This window comes from Chrysochloris asiatica, unplaced genomic scaffold (genome assembly GCF_000296735.1).
Source record: "Chrysochloris asiatica unplaced genomic scaffold, ChrAsi1.0 scaffold00037, whole genome shotgun sequence".
Lineage (NCBI taxonomy): Eukaryota > Metazoa > Chordata > Mammalia > Afrosoricida > Chrysochloridae > Chrysochloris > Chrysochloris asiatica.
Window position 1 is genome coordinate 22,783,251 of NW_006408555.1, and position 18,610 is coordinate 22,801,860.

General features: G+C 37.2%; 1 protein-coding gene across 2 annotated transcripts in view; it reads right to left on the reverse strand.

Moving 5' to 3' along the window:
* The window catches only part of NFATC3 (nuclear factor of activated T-cells, cytoplasmic, calcineurin-dependent 3), a 112,096-nt gene that overhangs the window by 42,736 nt on the left and 50,750 nt on the right, over window positions 1–18,610 (reverse strand). For both annotated transcript variants that reach the window (XM_006860225.1, XM_006860224.1), the window contains exon 4: window positions 1,862–2,061. In XM_006860225.1, the coding sequence (XP_006860287.1) occupies window positions 1,862–2,061 (200 nt within the window). The remainder of the gene's footprint in view (window positions 1–1,861; window positions 2,062–18,610) is intronic.

Sequence of the window (18,610 nt, forward strand, 5' to 3'; positions counted from 1 at the left end):
GCCCAGAGAATCCTTCAATAACAAAAGTCGAGGCTTGAATTGTTTCTTCAGATCCCCTAGCTTGAGAAATGCTGAGCGTGTTCTTCCTTTTTAGTTTTCTGACTTTACATCTTTGCACATTTTGTTGTAATAGCTGACGTTGTCTTTTCAAGCTGACCTTTGAAATTTTCTGTTCAGCTCTTATACCTCCTTATTTCTTCCATTTGCTTTAGCATCTCTATGCTGTAGAGCAAGTTTCAGTGTCTCTTCTGATGTCCATTTTGATCTTTTCCTTCTTTCTGGTCTTCTTAATGACTTTTGCTTTCTTCATGTATGATATTCTTGATGTCATCCCACAATTCTTCTGGTCTTCGGTCTTTAGTGTTTATTGTTATCAAATCTATTCTTCAGATGATCTCTAAATTCAGGTTGGATATAGTCAATGTCATATTTTGGTTCTCATGGACTTGTTTTCCTTTTCTTCAGCTTCAATTTGAATTTTCATATGAGCAATTGATGGATCTGTTCCATAATCTGCCCCTGGCTTTGTTTTAACTGATGATATGGAGCTTTTTCATCATCTCTTTCTGCAGATGTAGTCAATTTGATTTCTGTGTATTCCATTTGATGAGGTCCATGTGTATAATCATCTCTTATGCTGTCTAAAGAAGGTATTTGAAATGAACAAATCATTGATTTTGCAGAATTCTTTCATGCGATCTCCAGCATCATTTCTATCACCAAGACCATATTTTCCAACTACTGACCCTTCCTCTTTGTTCCCAACCTTTGCATTTCCAATCACCAGTAATGATCAATACATCTTGATTGCATAGGGTATAATAATTTATATCCTTTGGTAGTATAAATTATTATATATGCCTGAGTGTTAAAAAAAAGCTAAAGTGAATTGAGATAAATAATGTTAACTGATGGTACATGGAGGGGATTATAATAATTGTAATAAAACAAGGTGTATGATTTGTTGATTGTAAAACTGATGATCTGCCCTGTAAACTTTCATTCAATCTACAATAAAAACCTTAAAATAAAAAAATAAAAAATTAACCTTTAATGAAAAAAAAAATCATGCAGTAGTTTAGCTTAACTAATAATAAAGTTTTACTGAGGATTCTGTTCTTTTAAGAACTATCTTTATAGTATCTAAAGATTAGATAGGAACCTTAGGGGGCAATGAGTTTATGTTAATGGGAGAGGGACAGCTCAGAAAAGGAGTGTGAGCATGATTGCACCAACAAAGAATATAATCAATATCACTAAACAGTATATACAGAATTGGTGTATGTTTGGCTGTGTGTATTCTCAACAATAATTAGTAAAATTAAAAAAACAAAAAATACATCAGGCCTCTAACTTTTCAAGCCATTATACATTCAAGTTTCTATTACAGACAACCAGGTTTAATACTAACTAGTCCACTTGAACAAAACTCTACTGCATTCTCATTAAGAAACTGGCCACCTAACTTCATTTGTAAATAGGTCAAATGGGATGCCTGCAGGCAAAGTAAAAATATTCCTTAAGAAAATTTTTACAATAACTATATTGTAATTATTTATCTAATTTCTACTCTAAGAAACTCTTTGATATTGGGGGGGTGGGGGGAGGAAATCCATATATGTCTATCCCTTTAACTTAGAAAATTCATGGTCCGCACACATTTGCTTAATTGAATTTTCTTTCTGAAACTATGCTACCATCCTTAGCAAATGTACAACTGTTTACAGATTGTCAAAAAAGTTACTTTGAAACTATGAAAAATTAAACAAAGTTTTATTTTTGTAATAAAAGTAGAAATACACATTTCCCCAAAATTTGTCTTAAAAAAGGGCTGTCCATCTTGGACTATGACTCAAGATACCTGGCTGACATATTGTTTTCAGGAAGAAGTGGAATTTCCAGAACTTTTGTGCTAGCAATTATTATCTCTTGACTTGCAGTAGCAACAGTCTTCCCAGTGATTCGATGCACTTGGTAAAATGCATGAGGTCGTAAATATCGATCATCTGCTGTACCAATAAACATCTGTAGATTTATCGGTTTTTCGCTATAGCCCAGGAGCTAATTAAGAAAAACAAAAAAAGCACAATTCATTATTAGTGTATTTTACAATAAGCTTACAAAAGCAGTCTATCATGTCTAAACCATAATGCTGATAGAATGATATTTCAAAAAAGATAACAAAGTGAACAAAACTCCAAACTTCTTAAGTTTGTTAAAAGTAAAAACAACAACAGTGGAATATGCTACAAAGGGATGTGTTTTTGTTACAATAACTGGAATGATAAAAATTCTGCAAGACCTTTGTTGTTAGTATACTGTGGAAAATACAAAAGGAATAATTATTCTGTACTCAGGGAAACGTTAGCCATTCAAATTAGAGAAGAAGCCAAGACTCTATTGTTAAGTACCCTCCAGTCGGTTTCAACTCACAGTGACCCCTGTATAGGGTTTCTGAGAAGCAGCTGGTGGGTTTGAACCTCTAACCTTATGGTTCTCAGTCCACTACAGCACCACACTAGGAGTCCATTTAATGTATAGAAAATTCATAATTCTTCAACGTGAAAAAATCTTATATTTAACACAGAACTCTCAAATAGTTCACCAGACATTCATGTACATGGAAAAAGTTAGAATTTTCTGAACTTACAACCCAACTCCACATTATAAGTAAAAAGAAAATAAATCTGCAGTTAATATACATTTTATCTTTCTTGTCAGTTAGGTATAGGTTTACAGAGCAACTCAGTGTCACATTCAACTATTTTTCATATTTTCTTTCTCCTATCATTGAATGTAACCCCACAATGTAGCATCTCTTAGTCCACTTCTACCCTGTGCTTCCCATTTCCAGTCCTCCTCCTTTCCTAACATTTCTGAATTCTGTCTTTGGGTAAACGCTGCCCTTTTGATCTCAAACGGCTGATTATTCTAAGGAGTATGTAACTCCCTAGTGTTAATGTTCCTCTTCTACACCTACTGTTTGGCTGAACAAATGTTGTTGTTGTTGTTACATGCCATGGAGTCTGTTCCGACTCACAGTGAACCTGTACGGTGTTGCCAAGGAGTGGCTGGAGAGTTTGAACTGCTGACCTTGCTGCTCAAACTGACCTTTCAGGCTGAACAACACACCAGTCTATTAAGTGTGTTCAATTCCTGACCTGAAGGGCATCCAAGGATCATAGTCGCAAAAGTTTCACTAGTCTCATCTAACCAGTACGTCTAGTCTTTTTTTATGATTTTGAGTTTTGTTCCAAATTTTTCTCCTCGTCTACCCATGACCTCCTATTATTGCATTTCCTTTGAGAGCGAGTCAGTAGTGGTAGCCAGGCACAATCTAGTTCTTCTGGTCTCAGGGTGATGTTTCTGTGGTCCATTAGTTCACAGGACTAATCATTTCCACGTACCTTGGATTTTCTTCACTCTTCTTTCCTCTGGACAAGGAGACACCTACCAATAGCTGCATCTTAGATGGCCTCTCTGGTGGCGGGTTGCATAATGGATTGTTAACTGCATGATAAGTGGTTCCATGGGAGAAAGATGAGGCTTTCTGCTCCCATAAAGATTCATAGCCCCAGAAATCCTATATAGGGTCACGATGACTCAGAACTGACACGACAGATGACAACAGCAAAAAAACTCAAGAGGGCTGCTTATGAGCTTTTAAGACCCCAGTTGTTATTCACCAAAGTAGGATGTAGAACTTTGTGGACTACATTATATCAACTGACCTTGGTGTTCCCTGAGATCATGGTCCTGGGCTGCTGTTTGGTTATATCTAAGAATTTTCCAGAACGATGACCCCTGTATGCTCCACCACATTCATGGATGCATTTACCATGTATAAATTTTTCATGAATATAACTACCATGTAAACTGAGGAACACATTTTATCAAGAGCTCATCGTTTCAGAAAATCAAATCCAGTAATGCTACTCATGGTATTTAAGCTACTGTTCAACATACCTCCCTTAATACTTGTAACACTCTGCAGGTACAAGTTTGTGATTAGTCTGTTTTCTTCTCCAATCACTACCAAACCTTTTCCTTTTGAAACATACTATTATACTTTAGTTTTTCATACTTACTTCCTCTTAAGATATTACATGATTATATTGGTATCATTAAAAATTACACATATAGATAAATTATGGAGTCTTGGTATGGTGCTATATGATAAGCCCCGTACTGCGAACAGCAAGGTAGGGGATTCCAACCCACTAGCCACTCTTCAGAAATCTTACACAAGGATGCCATAAGTCAGAACTGACACAATGGCACATAATGACAACAATAGTTAAATTATATTATCTTTGAATTTCCATTTCAAGTTAATAAACTTGTTTTTGTTATGTGCTGTCAAGGCAATTCCAACTCAGAGTGACCCTATCTATGTATAACAGAACAAAACAAAGATGAGTCATTACAAAATATTTGCTTAAAAATAAAAATGAGGAGGCTGGATCTGATGGGTTGAGAAGTACCAGTCTAGTAGACGTGCAAGAAAAGAGGCACAAGACCTACAGATATGACCACCAAAGAATTATGCCAATGTTTTCCAGCAGGCAAGAATCTATTATAACTGATATAGCAGGAGAAATTCCATATCTAGAAGGATGACAAATCATAACCACAAACAACTTGATACAGGATATAAAGAATATATAGTAGGCAAGAAATGCTAATAAATGAAAATTGCTCAATCTTATTAAATATCAAAAGAGATACCATTTTTAGGCTATGAAAATAGCACAGAATAGAAAAATGGTAAGTCAATGCAGAATATTTTTTGTCTTTTGTGACTTTATCATTTGTCCATAATTTTTTAAATTCCAGTGTCATTAATCTATACAAGTTCTTTATACAATAAGAATAGTAACCCTTTGTCAGTCTTCCAAGTTATATATATATTTTTCAATTTAGCATAACTCTGATTCCAATTTCTGCTCAAGAGGGAATCACTTTCAATTATTTTAGCTGTTTTTTTTTTTTTCTGGAATTCACTTTCGTATTTCTAAACAACAAGTTTATGCTACTCTTTCTTAAGTTTTCAAGTTTAGATATATGATCTTTAATTATCTACTACAAAAGATAAAAGGTTGGCTCTTGAATAACACATTTCTTCCTCCCACATCCTTCCAGTAAAGCTTTATTGTTGCTGTTAGGTGCCATTGAGATGGTTCCAACTCATAGCTACTCCATGCACAACAGAACGAAATACTGTCTGGTCCTGGACCATCCTCACAATTGTTATGTTTGAGCTCATTGTTACTGTCATTATACCAACCCATGTCTTGGGGACAAAGGGATGGTCTTCCTCTTTTCTGATGTTCCATTTTATAAGCATGATGTTTTTCTCCTGACAACATATCCACAGTATGAGAGATGAAATCTCGCCATCCTCACCTTAGAGCACCATTCTGGCTTTATTTATTCCAAAACAGGGTTTGTTTATTCTTCTGGTAGGTAGCTCATGGTATCTTCAGCAGTCTACGCCAACACTGTAATTCAAATGCATCAATTTTTCTACTATCTTCCTTATTCGTTGTCCAACTTTATGTATACAAAATGACTGACAATATCATGGTGTGGGTAGAAGCACATTAGTCCTCGAAGTGACATTATTTCTCTTATGTAGATAGTAAGTAATTTGATTTCTTGACTGCTGCGCTTCCACAAGCATTGATTATGAATCCTAGCAAAATTAAGTCTGAAATCTTTCATTTTTCTGTTTATCATGATGTTATATATTGGTCCAGTTGTAAGACTGGTCATTTTTTTTACAGTGAGGTGCAATCTACACTGAACACTGTAGTCACAGATCGTCAGTAAATATTTTAAATCCTCTTCACTTCCAGTAAGCAAGGTTTTGTCATCTGCATATCTCAGATTGTTAAACAGTCTTCCTCCAATCCTGATGTCACATACTTCTTCATATAATCTAGCTTCTTAAGATTATTTGCTCAGCACACATAAAGAATAAATATGGTGAAAGGATACAATCCTGACACACATCTTCTTGATTTTACACCATTCAGTGTCACCTTGTTTGGTTTGAACGACATACATATATAGGTTCCTCATGAGCACCATTAAGTGTTCTGGAATACCTATTTTTTGCAATATTATCCATTGTTTGTCATAATCCACAGCCAAATACCTTTGACTAGTCAATAAAGCACAAGTAAGTTTCTTTCTGGCATTCTCTACTTTCAGCCAAACTCCATCTGCTGTTAACAATGATAATCCTAGTATGACATCCATGTCTGAGTCTGGCTTGAAGTTCCGGCAACTCCCTGTCAATGTACTGCTACATTATTATTTTCAGTAAAATTTTACTTGCATGTGATATTAATAATATTGCTCAATGATTTCCACATTGTGTTGGGTCACTATTATTTGGGAAGGGCACAAATATGGATCTCTTCCAATTTACTGGCAGGTAGTTGTCATCTAAATTTCTTGGCATAGATAAATAAGGCCCTCCAGTGGTGCCTAAGTCTGTTAAAATTTGCACTGCCATTTCCTGGAGCACTGTTTGTTGCCAGTGCCTTCAGTGCAGCTTGGATTGCTTTCTTTAATACCATCACTTCTTGATCACATGGTATCTTTGTGATGACTGAACGAATTATTTTTAATTACAGTGACTCTTCATCACTCATCTGTCAATTTGTTGTACTGTGTTACTGTGATGCTGTAAGCTACATCACCAGTATTTTAAAAGCCAACATTGTCACCCATGGTGGACAGGTTTCAGCTGAGATACCAGACTAAGGAGGAGACACCGACTACTTTTGAATGCTTATTCACTGAAAATCTATGAATAGTGGTGGAAAATTGTCAGACATAGTGCTGGAAGACAAAAACAATATGAACAGCGTACGAATATTGTCAGGTATAGTGCCAGAAGATGAGTCCCTCAGGTTGGAAGGAACTCAAAACAGGACTGGTGAAGAGCTGCTTTCTTAAAGTAGAGTTGATCATGATGATACAAATGGAGTAAAGCACTTAGGACCTTCATTTGCTGATGGGGCCCAACTCAAAATGAGGAGAAACAACTGTAAATATTCATTAATAATCAGAACATGGAATGTACAAAATATGAATTTAGGAAAATTGGAAGTTGTCAAAAAACAAAATGGAACACATGAAGATCGATATCCTAGGCATTGGTGAGCTGAAATGACTGGTATTGGCTATTTTGAATCAGACTGGGAACAACAAATTAAAGAGACGTATCACTGAATTCATCATTAAAAAGGACATTTCATGATTTATCTTGAAGTACAATGCTGTCTGTGATGGATAACATCCATACACCCACAAGGAAGACCAATTAACACCACTATCATTCAGATTTACACACCAACCACTAAAGCCAGTGATGATGAAATTGAATAGCTCTACCAACGTCTTCAGCCTGAAACTGATATGCAATCAAGATGTAATGATAATTACAAGTGACTGGAATGCAAAGGCTGGAAACCAAGAGGAAGGGTCAGTAGTTGCAAAATATGACCTTAGTGAAAGAAATGGTGCTAGAGAGCAGTATGACAGAATTTTACAAGAGCCGTGACTTATTCACCGCAAGTAAGTTTTAAGCAACATAAAAGACAGCAACTATGCACATGGACCTCAATCAATGGAATACACAGGAATCAAAGGATGGTGAGGGTGGCACAAGGCCAGGCAGTGCGTCACTCTGTTGGACGTAGCATCGCTGTGAGTTGGAACCAACTCAATATCACCTGAAAACAACATTGACTAATGATGGAGATTATCATTGCATGTGCTTTATGAGAAAACAAGGTGGAAAAGCTCAGTATCATGAGCCAGGACAAAGCCAAGGGCAGTCAGTGGAACAGGACACCAAATACTCATAAGCAAGTTCAGGCAGAAGCTGAAGAAAATTAAATCAAGTCCACAAAAGCCAAAATATGACTTTGAACATATCCCACCTGAATTTAGTGACCAACTAAAGAACAGATTTGACACATCAGACACTAAAGACTGAAGACCAGAGAGCTGTGGAATGAGAGACATTAAGAAAGCAAAGCAAAAGGTCATTAAAAAACAGGAAAGAGAAAAGACCAAAATGGATGTCAGAAGAGACTCTAAAACTTGCTCTCCAGCACAGAGATGATAAAGCAAATGGAAGAAATGAGAGAGTAAAAGAGGTGAATAGAAGAAGATTTCCAAGGGCGGTTTCAGAAGGCAAAGTCAAGTATTATAACTTAAGGCAAGTATAAAACAAAAGGCAAAAACATACTCAGCATTTATCGAGCTAAAAACAATGAAGAAAAATTCAAGCCTTGACTGGCAATATTAAAGGATTGTAAGACAAGCACTGGACTGCTAATCACACGGTCAGCAGTTGAAACCCACCTGCTGCTCCTCAGAAACCCAACACAGGGTCTCTATGGATCAGAACCAACTTGAATGTACTTAACAACAGCACAGACAAAACCTAGAATGAGGCAGAAAGCATCAAAAGAAGATGTAAGGGTTACTTCGGCAAGATGGCAAACTAGGCTGATGGACTACACGGACCCTCTTCAACAAAGATACAAGAGACAAAAGAAAACAGACACAGATGACAATCCTACAACCTTGAACTTCAGAAGAAAGGTTAAGAGACGTGTTATGGAGTGCTTGCTGGGAGGAGAGGCTGAGAAGGGGCAGTGAGAGAGGCAGAAGGATTGGTGAATGGTTGGCCAAATGCAGCTCGACCACCTTACGAGAAGCTTTGGCAACAGTTAGAGGCTTGGGAGAGCAGATTCGCACAGGTGACAATAAGGTATAATTTATTATTTTACCCACTTTCCCCTGGTGATCAGAAGTGTGGCTAGCTCCCAACCTCATCCACCCACAGCGCAAACCCTACTCTTCAGGAGTTCGAAGCCATGTGGTTGCGAGCTATACTAGCATGAGGTGGAGGCCGTCTGCACCACTTTGGTGTTCTGTTTTGGTGCCTGAATTCAGGTGGGCTCAGCTCCAGACCTACAAAACACGCAGAACTACAAGACTAGCATTTAACCACTCACCCTGCCCCCAGCTGCCCTATGGTTCTAACAGGCACAGAAACTAGCTCTATCAAGGGCCCCCACAAGCAATTTATGGACTGAGTGCCTTGAACTTAGATAACACAGAGGCCAATAGGAACTCCATGTAGGGCCAAGAACTCTGCTTTCATACCTTTTCCACAACCAATTTGTGAACTCCTTTAATTGCAAGACCCCTCATAAATTTCTCCTCTCTGGGTCCAATAACTGCACTGCCTGGTTTTACAAATGCAACAATCTCACTATGTCCAGAGACAATATACAATTTTCTAGCTCTCACGAAGAAACGAGAGAGAATGGCTCAAACAAATAACCAAGGCATTTCTGAGGAAGAAAAGGTAATAGAACTACCTGAAGAAGAATTCAAAGATACTTAGTTACTTTCAAAGGATAAATAGAAAGACTGAGGAAAGCAAGGAGAACATAATAAAAACACCACAAGAACAAGCAGACAACTAAAAATTGCAAATTCTGAAACAATACAAAGCCTGCAATTAGAAATCCAAAGATTAATTCTTAGATTTCAGAAATGGACAATACATTTCTGTATTGGGCAAAGGAGTAGAGGAAAAGCAATGGAAGCCTGAATTAGTGAGCTTGAAGATAAATCTTTCCATACTAACTAATATGCTAGAAAAACAGTAAAAAAAAAAACAAAAAAAAACAATGAAAAAAATCCAAAGAAAGCATGAGAGTTATGTGGAACACCATGAAGAGAAACAACTTATGGGTGACAGGAATTCCAGAACAGGAAGAGAGAATAAAAACCACAATGAAAACTGTTGAAGAGTTGTTGGAAGAAATCTTCCCTAACATCATGAGAGATGTTAAGCATACAAGAAGTTGAATGAACCACAAACATGACAGATCCCAAAAGGAAATCACCAAAACATATCATAATCAAACGTCCCAAAACCAAAGACAAGGAAAGAATCCTGAAAGCAGTTTGAGAAAAACAAAAACTTAGCTACAAAGGAGAACCAATAAGTACTGAACTCTGATTTCCCAGCATAAACCATGCAGGCAAGAAGGCAATAGAATGATGCATACAAAACTCTGAAAGAAAAAAAACTGCCAACAAAGAACCATATACCCAACAAAGTTGTCCCTCAAATACAATTGCGAAATTAGAACATTTCCTTAGAAACAGAAACGAAAAGAATTTGTAACGACCAGACCTAGTTTACAAAAAACACTAAAGGGTATTCTTCAGAGTGAGACCCAATTACAGCAAACACCAACCTAAGACTACCTTACATAATAACACCCAGAACTCAATCCAGACATACAAGTATTTAAAGCAAAAACTACAAGACTGAAAAAAGGGAAACTAGAGATATCAGTGTATAAGAATGAAAAAGCAAAAAGAGGGAATAGTATAAATACAGAATTTACAAGTGGCAAGGAAGTCAAGTAGACTTCAAGAGAAAACAGACTGTTGTAAACAGGGAAAAAAATTAAATACACCTGCACACACACAAAAAACTAAGAGAATCAGAAAGACTTAGTAAGCATTAATAAGAGTAATGAAAATGAAAACCCATAAACAAAATGAACTCAGCACAGAATATTATGTAGAACAAAGAATCCAAAAACACACAGAGAAAAATGACAGCAATCAATTTATACCTATTGATAATTACACTGAAAGTAAATGGATTAAATGTACCATCAAGGAGACATAGAGAAGAATGGATAAGAAAACAGGATCCTTCAATATGCTGTCTACAAGAGACATACCAAAAAGATGGAGGTGGTCTAAATGCCCATCAACAGCAGAATGAGTAAACAAACTTTGGTATATACATACAATGGAATACTACAAAATGTTGAAAAATCATGAAGAATCTGTAAAACACCTCACAACACAGTAGAATCTAGAGGACAAATTTAGTTAATCACAAAAGGACAAATACTGTATGACACCACTGTGGTAAAAAGTTCAAAGAAAAGTTTTCTTGATAAAAGCAGCAATCTATGATAGTTGTTGTTCCTAAGTAACACTGTTGTTGTTCTTAGGTATGAATCAGCACCAACTCACGGCGACCCTAAACACTATGCAGTCCTGAGCAAACCTCACAACCATTGCTACATTTGAGCTGCCACTGTGCCAATCCATCTCATTGGGGACCTTCCACTTTTTCTCCAACCCTCCACTTTACCAAGAATATCCTTCTCCAGGGACTGGTCCCTCCTGATAATATGTCTGAAGTATGAAAGACAAAGTCTGGCCATCCTGGCCTCCAAGGAGCACTCTGGCCACACTTCTTCTAATACAGACCCATTTGTTCTTTTGGCAGTCCATGGTACTTTCAACATTCTCCTCCAACACCATAACTCAAATGCATCAGTTCTTCTATGATGGTTGGGGGCGGGATTATTCTTGAGCTTGAGGGCAGACATATATTAACATGGGTGACAGGGTAGGAAATATACAAAAGGGAGGTTAACAGAGGAAAGATGAAGGTAGACAAGGAGGAATGCAATAGTTAAAGTGAATAAAGGTAAATGCTGTTAATTAACCATTGGTACATGGAGGGGATTGCAACCATGTGCATGGTTTGTTGAATGTAAAATTGATGATCTGCTCTGTAATCCTTAACTCAATTCACAATAAGCTTAAAAAAGAAGATGATGATGGAAGGAATACACAAGTGTCACTGTATTAAAAAGAAATGATCAATATTCAACCATTTCAAGAGGCAGCATATGATCAATGGTACTGAATGAAGAAACACAAGGTATACTGAAGGCACTGGCAAAGAACAAGGCTCCAACAAATGAAGGAATAAAAACTGAAATCTTTCAATGAACTGATGCAGCACTGGAGGCAGTCATATATGCCAAAAATCTTGGAATGGGCAGAAATATGGATCTCTTTCAATCAGTCTTGTAGCTGTCTTCCAAACTTTTTGAAGATAAAAGATCACAGCCTTCAGTATGGACTGCACCTCAATGTAAAGAAAACAAAAATCTTCACAACTGGACCAATAAATAACATGATGATAAATGCAGAAATGACTGAAGTTGTCAAATTTTGCTTGGCTCCACTATTAACACTCATGGAAGCAGCAGTCAAGAAATCAAACAATCAAGCATAGGCAATCTGCTATACAAGATCTCTTTAAAGTGTTCAAGAGCAAAGAAGTGAGTTTGAGAACTAAAGTGTGCCTTACCTAAGCCAAGGTATTTTTAATTACTTCATATGCATGTGGAAGTTGGACAATAAATAAGGAAGACTGTAGAAGAAGTGATGCATTTGAGATATGGTATTGGAGAAGAATATCAAAAGTGCTATAGATTACTAGAACAACAAACAAATCTGTGTTGGAGGAAGTACAGCTAGAAATCCTCTTAAGAAGCCAGGAGAGTGAGACTTTGTCTCTCTTAAGACATCAAGGAGGACAGTCCCTGAAAAAGGACATTATGCTTGGTAAAGTGGAGTCCTGGTGTGGTGTTGTAAGTTAAGCACTGGATCACAAGGTAGGTTTGAATCACAAGGTCAGTTTGAACCGTGAGGTCAGATATTTAAACTCACCAGCTGCTCTTCAGAAATCCTATACAGTGTCACTATGAATCAGAACTGATTTAATGGCACTTAACAACAACAAAGTAGAGAGTCAGGGAAAAAGAGGAAGGACCCCCAATGAGATGGATTGACACTGTGGCAACAGCAGTGGGATAAAGTGTAACAACAATTGTGGGTGTGGAGGGGATGTGACAACAGAGTTCCTGGCCCTAGATGGAGCACTTATTGGCCTTGGTGTTGTCTTTGTTTATAGCACTCAATTTGTGGAGGCCCTTGACAACTAATTTCCGTGTCTGTTAGGACCACAGAGTAGCTGGGGTGAATGATTAAATGGTCCTCTGGTGGATCTGCAGGGTTTGCAGGTCTGGAGCACACGCCACCTGAACCCAGGTACCAAATCGGTACACCAGTGGTACAATACACTCTGTGTCTCACAATGGTGTGGCTCCCAACCGTGTGATTCCGAACTCCCGGAAATAAGAATATGTGCTGGGGATGAATTAGGGTGGGAGCTGGCCACCCCTCTAGTCACCAGAGGACCGTGGGAAAAAAGAAGGAATTGCACCTTTCTTATAGCTGGTGTGAATCTGCTCTGCTAAGCCATCTTCTGCTGCCAAAGCTGCTCACAAAATGGTCAAGCTGCATCTGGCCTGCCATTCACCAGTCAGTCTCCCTCTTTCACTGCCCATGCTCTCAGCTTCCCCTCCCAGCAAGGACTCAATCCACTTCTCTAACCTTTCCTCTGAAGCTCAGAGTTTCCAAATTTTCATCTGTGTCTGTTTCATTTGGTCTCTCTTAGCTCTTCATTTTCGACAACTTGCAATTTTCCTAGATTCATATTTGGTACATTCCACGTTTTGATTATTAATGGGCGTTTGCTGTTTCCTCTCAATTTGTTGTGCCCCATTAGCAAATGAGGTCTCAAAAACTTTGCTCCATCCACATCATTATGGTCAACTCAACTTTGAGAAGGCAGCTCTTACCCAGTCATATTTTGAGTGCCTTCCAGCACTATATCAGACAGTGTTTCACTGTTAGTCACAAGGGTTTTTTTTAATGTTACTCAGCATTCAGTATTTGTATTATGACTACTTATATGCTAGTTTTAACTGAGTCATGTGATATAGTTTACCAACATTTCCTTACGTTTGGTTAGCACTCATTGCCTTTTATGTTAGTTTCACTGCATCCAACAGTGAAATCTGAATAGTAATTACACATTAAAAGTACACTATTTTCTTCTTTCAGAATTTATACATATTTTCTCTTTGATCAGTTTTCCTAAAAGGAAATCCTCCAGTCTCCTCTCTAGGACACATACACCTATTACAAATAAAGGGTTGAAAAAAGTGGATCAGAGGGCTCACTACTCAATATGCTGATTTTGTGTGTCCCTTCTTTCTTGACACTTGTTTTCAGTACAGATCCTCAAGACATGCCTTCAACTATCTGAGACTGTTTTAGAACCTCCATTTATTTTGTCCTTTATAAAGACTAAATTCTCCTAGGTGGGACAAGGTGTGATACGGTGGCTTAAAATGTTTAGCTGTTGCGTGCTGTCGAGTTGGTTCTGACTCACACAGTAAACCTGGTATAAGGTTTTTTTTGTTAGGTTTTTATTGTGGATTGAGTGAAAGTTTACAGGGCACATCATCAGTTTCACATTCAACCATTCATATGACTTGTTTCATTACATTGATTATAATCCCCTCCATACATCATCAGTTAACAGTGTTTCTCTCTATCCTCTTTAGCTTTTTTTTTTGGGGGGGGGGGGGTGGAATGGTTTAAGGTTTTTAAGAGTGGCTGGTAGGTTTGAACTGTCAACCTTTCATTTACCAGGAGCTTATCCTGGTTTTGTATCAGAGAGAAAAACTGGGAAGTTTATCTTAACTGCTTCTTTTGCAGACTTCTCACAATCATGTTTCTTAGTCTACTTCAAATCCCACCGTTTAGAGATATTCAGTGCCTCAAATTCCTGAGTCCTTCCAAGGTTCTTTAAAATGACTTGAACTTCTTATTGGTTCCTTCCTCCCACTCAGCAGGCTTAAGTTGCAGCTGTTTCATGTCTAGTGAAAGTTAAATACATTTGTTCAATTTACTATATTTAACTGGAAGTTGTCACTTTCTGCAAATATTTTAATATCTGTAGAGTCAAGATATCTATGGGAGGTTTTCATTGCAATTGTTTCTACTTATTTTTGTATAAACAAGTTAATACATTTAAAATTTTTAATTAAATGGAAAATATTCCATCAAAAAAAATAAAACGTCAGAATGTTGACAGTAAGAAAAGTAAAGTCTAATTAAATAACTAAAAAAGAAAAACTGGAAAAAGTATGACATGTTTGTGCGTACATGTGCCCAAGTGAAAGGTAAGTACTTGTTTCTTTTGTTTAGAGGTAGATGAGCTGGCTGAGTGATAACACTACATAAGACTTATCCACATTTCTACACAGAGGTGGTAGAGTGGGAATATGGGAAAATTTAGTTCTTCTTTAACTAAATTTGTTCACTGAATTCTAAAACTCCTAAAGAGTCACTTTTTAGAGTTTACAGATGAGGAATCTGAAACTAAGAAAGATTAAGAAACTTCTCCAAACTCATGAGCAACACCAATAAGAGATTAGTCATTTATTTCTGTTATAACTGTTGCTTCTTCATGTTTAACCCCAAATTGAAGAAATTATTCTATGTAACCAATTGTTCATCTAGTGGAGCACAATTTTATTACTAGACACTAAGTACTAGGCAAGGAAAGGGTGTTCTTATTTTCCATTGGATCTGCTGAGCCTACTATAGGCTCTGGCCCACATACACATAAACAAATACATCCAATGATTGTTGCATGAATGGATTTTCAAGTAAGAGAATATAATTTGTTAAAGCAAAATAACTCATGAGGTTAATCAATATAATTATTTAAATAAGAATTATAGCCATATGAAAAGACAAGAACAGGCAAATGCATAGACACCAAAGTTCATTAGCGGTTACCAGGACAGGAGGGAAGGTACACATGGTGATGGAAAAACAACATTGTTAAGGGGTAGGATTGCATAACTGATCATTGTAATTGCTGTCAATAAGTTATACATACCTATAAAAGTTGAATTGGCAAAAGCTGTTTAATATATTTACAAAAACCACAACAAAGAGAGTAGCTGCTGAGACTGTTTACATACAACCAAACACCTCAGGATCTGGTTTCTTGGTTCCGAGATTTAGAGTGGTTCATGGACATCCTAGTTAAATGGCCTAGTAACATGTTTCAGTTTCTATGCTACCTCCTAGTTCCTTGCATAGTGCCAGGGTTTAAAAAGCTTGCAAGTGGCCACCTAAGGCACAATAATTGGTCTCTATTTGACTGGATAATTGGTCTCTATTTGCCTGGAGTAACTAAGAAAGAAGACTCAGAAACAGGAAAAGGAAATTAAATGTGGATTAACTGCCTCAATGAACAATTGCCTCCTTTGCCTTGAGACCAGATGTGCTGGATGGTGCCTGGCTACCATTACTGAACATTTTAATTAAAGAGTCTACAAAAGGATCCTGATCAAATGGGGGAAATACAGAAGAAAATTTCAAAATTCTTGTGGAATGTAGACATTCTGGTCATGAAGGGTGGATGAACTCCTGAAACTACTGCCATGCGATAATCTTTATACCTTCAACAAAAAACTTCCATAAGAATATGAATGCAGTCTGCTTGCAATATGTGCTACCCCAACTGACTGTTAGGGTTGATTCCATTGATCTGGCTGGCCACAGAGATGTCCCTTTCCTCCTTTAATGTACCATATACATCCCTCCCAAAACTGTATGGTCAATTGAAGATGACATCCTTCTCTGATAAAGGGCAACTATCCTTGGGTTAAGGGTATACGAGTAGCTGTACTCCCCTGCCACTGTTGTTGTTGTTAAGTGCCGTCAAGTTTTCTGACCCAGAGCAACCCTGTATAGGGTTTCTGAGGAGCTTGAATCACCAACCTTACAGTTCAAACCGACTTTGCAACCCATCTCATTAACCCACAATGCCACACTACTCCCCTGCTAGAACCTCAAAATAAGCTCTAAAAAGCATTCTTAAAACCAAATAGCTTAGCATAACTAGTAAAGAATATCTGCTTTGAGCATCATGCTGTTTTAAGATGGGATCAAATTCACAAGAGCACCTTAAAAGATTAGACAGGAACCTTAGAGAACAGTATGTTTTTGTTAATGAGAGAGAAACAGTTCAAAAAAGGAGGGCAAGAATGGTTGCACAGTTCAAAGAATGTGATCAATGTCACTGAATTGTACACACAGAAACAGTGGAACTGGTTTATGTTTTGTTGTATGTATTCTCAACAACAAAACAAAACAGCATATTAAAAAAAAAAAAAAAAGAATTATAGCCACTAAAAATATCTGACTAGATTGATTTAAATAGAAAATACAAACAAAAAATATTATTGCAAAGTTATTCAATTATCACATAACACACTGGTAAGTACTGTACACCAATGAGTCCGGTCATATTGTACCAGCTTGGCAAACAAATATTCCACCTATCCTTTTATACTTTGATAATAAAAAAAATAGACAATGGGGAAAGTAATCATGCATATAAGATTTCAAAAGGAATTTATTTCATAACACTTATTTTAGTCAATAACTGCTCCAAGCATATATACTATATAGCATAAGACAGGACTACTCTTTTTTACATCTCAGAGGCTTTAAGGGAACATCAATCAAACTCTTTAGTCTATCATCCCATTTCCAGAGTCATATTATGTTGTAGGAGTCCTGGTGTGGCACTGTAGGATAAGCACTGGACTACTAACTGCAAAGCTAGCAGTTCAAACCCATTAATTGCTCCTTGGAAACCATATACCATATCCATATGAACAGGAAACAACTCAACAGCTCACAACAATTATGTTGTATGTAATAAGTAAATTATTATTACTGTTAATATTATGATTCTAAAAACTTTCAATTAGTATCATTATACTACCAGCATAGTCCTCTCCTCTTCAGTCCACCTTCCTTTTTATAGAAGAAAGGAAGCCAAGTTGTTTGTTTTGTTGTATAATATTTCCATAGCAAAGGTCTGTGCCTGCTTCATTTAACTAAAAAAGCTGAAGGCTTAAACCCTGAAGGTCACCACAGGACAGACAGAACAGAGCAGCTTCAAAAAGCACAGTTCTATTATCAGTTCTGCTAAATTATTTGAGGGAAGGGGATCCGAATATACTAGAAATACGACAACACACTGTCAAGATAGTAAAAATACAAAATTAAATGGGATATTTATTCCTGAAAAGTGAAAATATTAGCACCATATTTTAAAAATCATAACACGGAAATAAATTTTGGTTTACAAAAAAATATAGAATTTAAACAACAAGCTCCGTTTTTCAGAGTTCAATAATATTTTGGGTAAGGCTCAAAATATTTATGACTTAATAAAATATATGATTAAATGAGGGTAATTTAAAAAGTTCCTAGAAAATTCCATTATCTTTTATTCCATTTTTCCATGAATATTTTGAAGCACATGTATATATTGTGTAAGATTCTTTTAAAACTTTTCATTTTGAAATAATTATATGCTTACAGGAAGCTGCAAAAAGTACATTAGGAAGGGAACAAACAAGATGGCCGATTGGGTGGACGTATAGCAGAGAGCTCCAACAACAACACAGAATACCCGACCAAGCAGGTTCAGGGGATGGTCCCAGAACTCTGAACCACATATAAAGGAATACTTAGAAGGTTGGAAGGCTCACAGCTGAGAGAATTTGAGGCAGAAGAAAGAAATCCATTGCTTTCTAGTCCGGGAAGCTCGGCTGCTCCAGGAACCACCATCTTGGGTGAGCCCATGTGGGGGAAGGATCGGAGCGGCCACAGACACCTGGCAGAACCGCTGAGATAAAGGCGTGGACATTCTTTTCTTTTGGTAGCTGTTCATTGGTCCCTTGCTATCTGCGCACCTCCATTCGGGTGACTATAGGGGTGCCTGAGCTAGTGG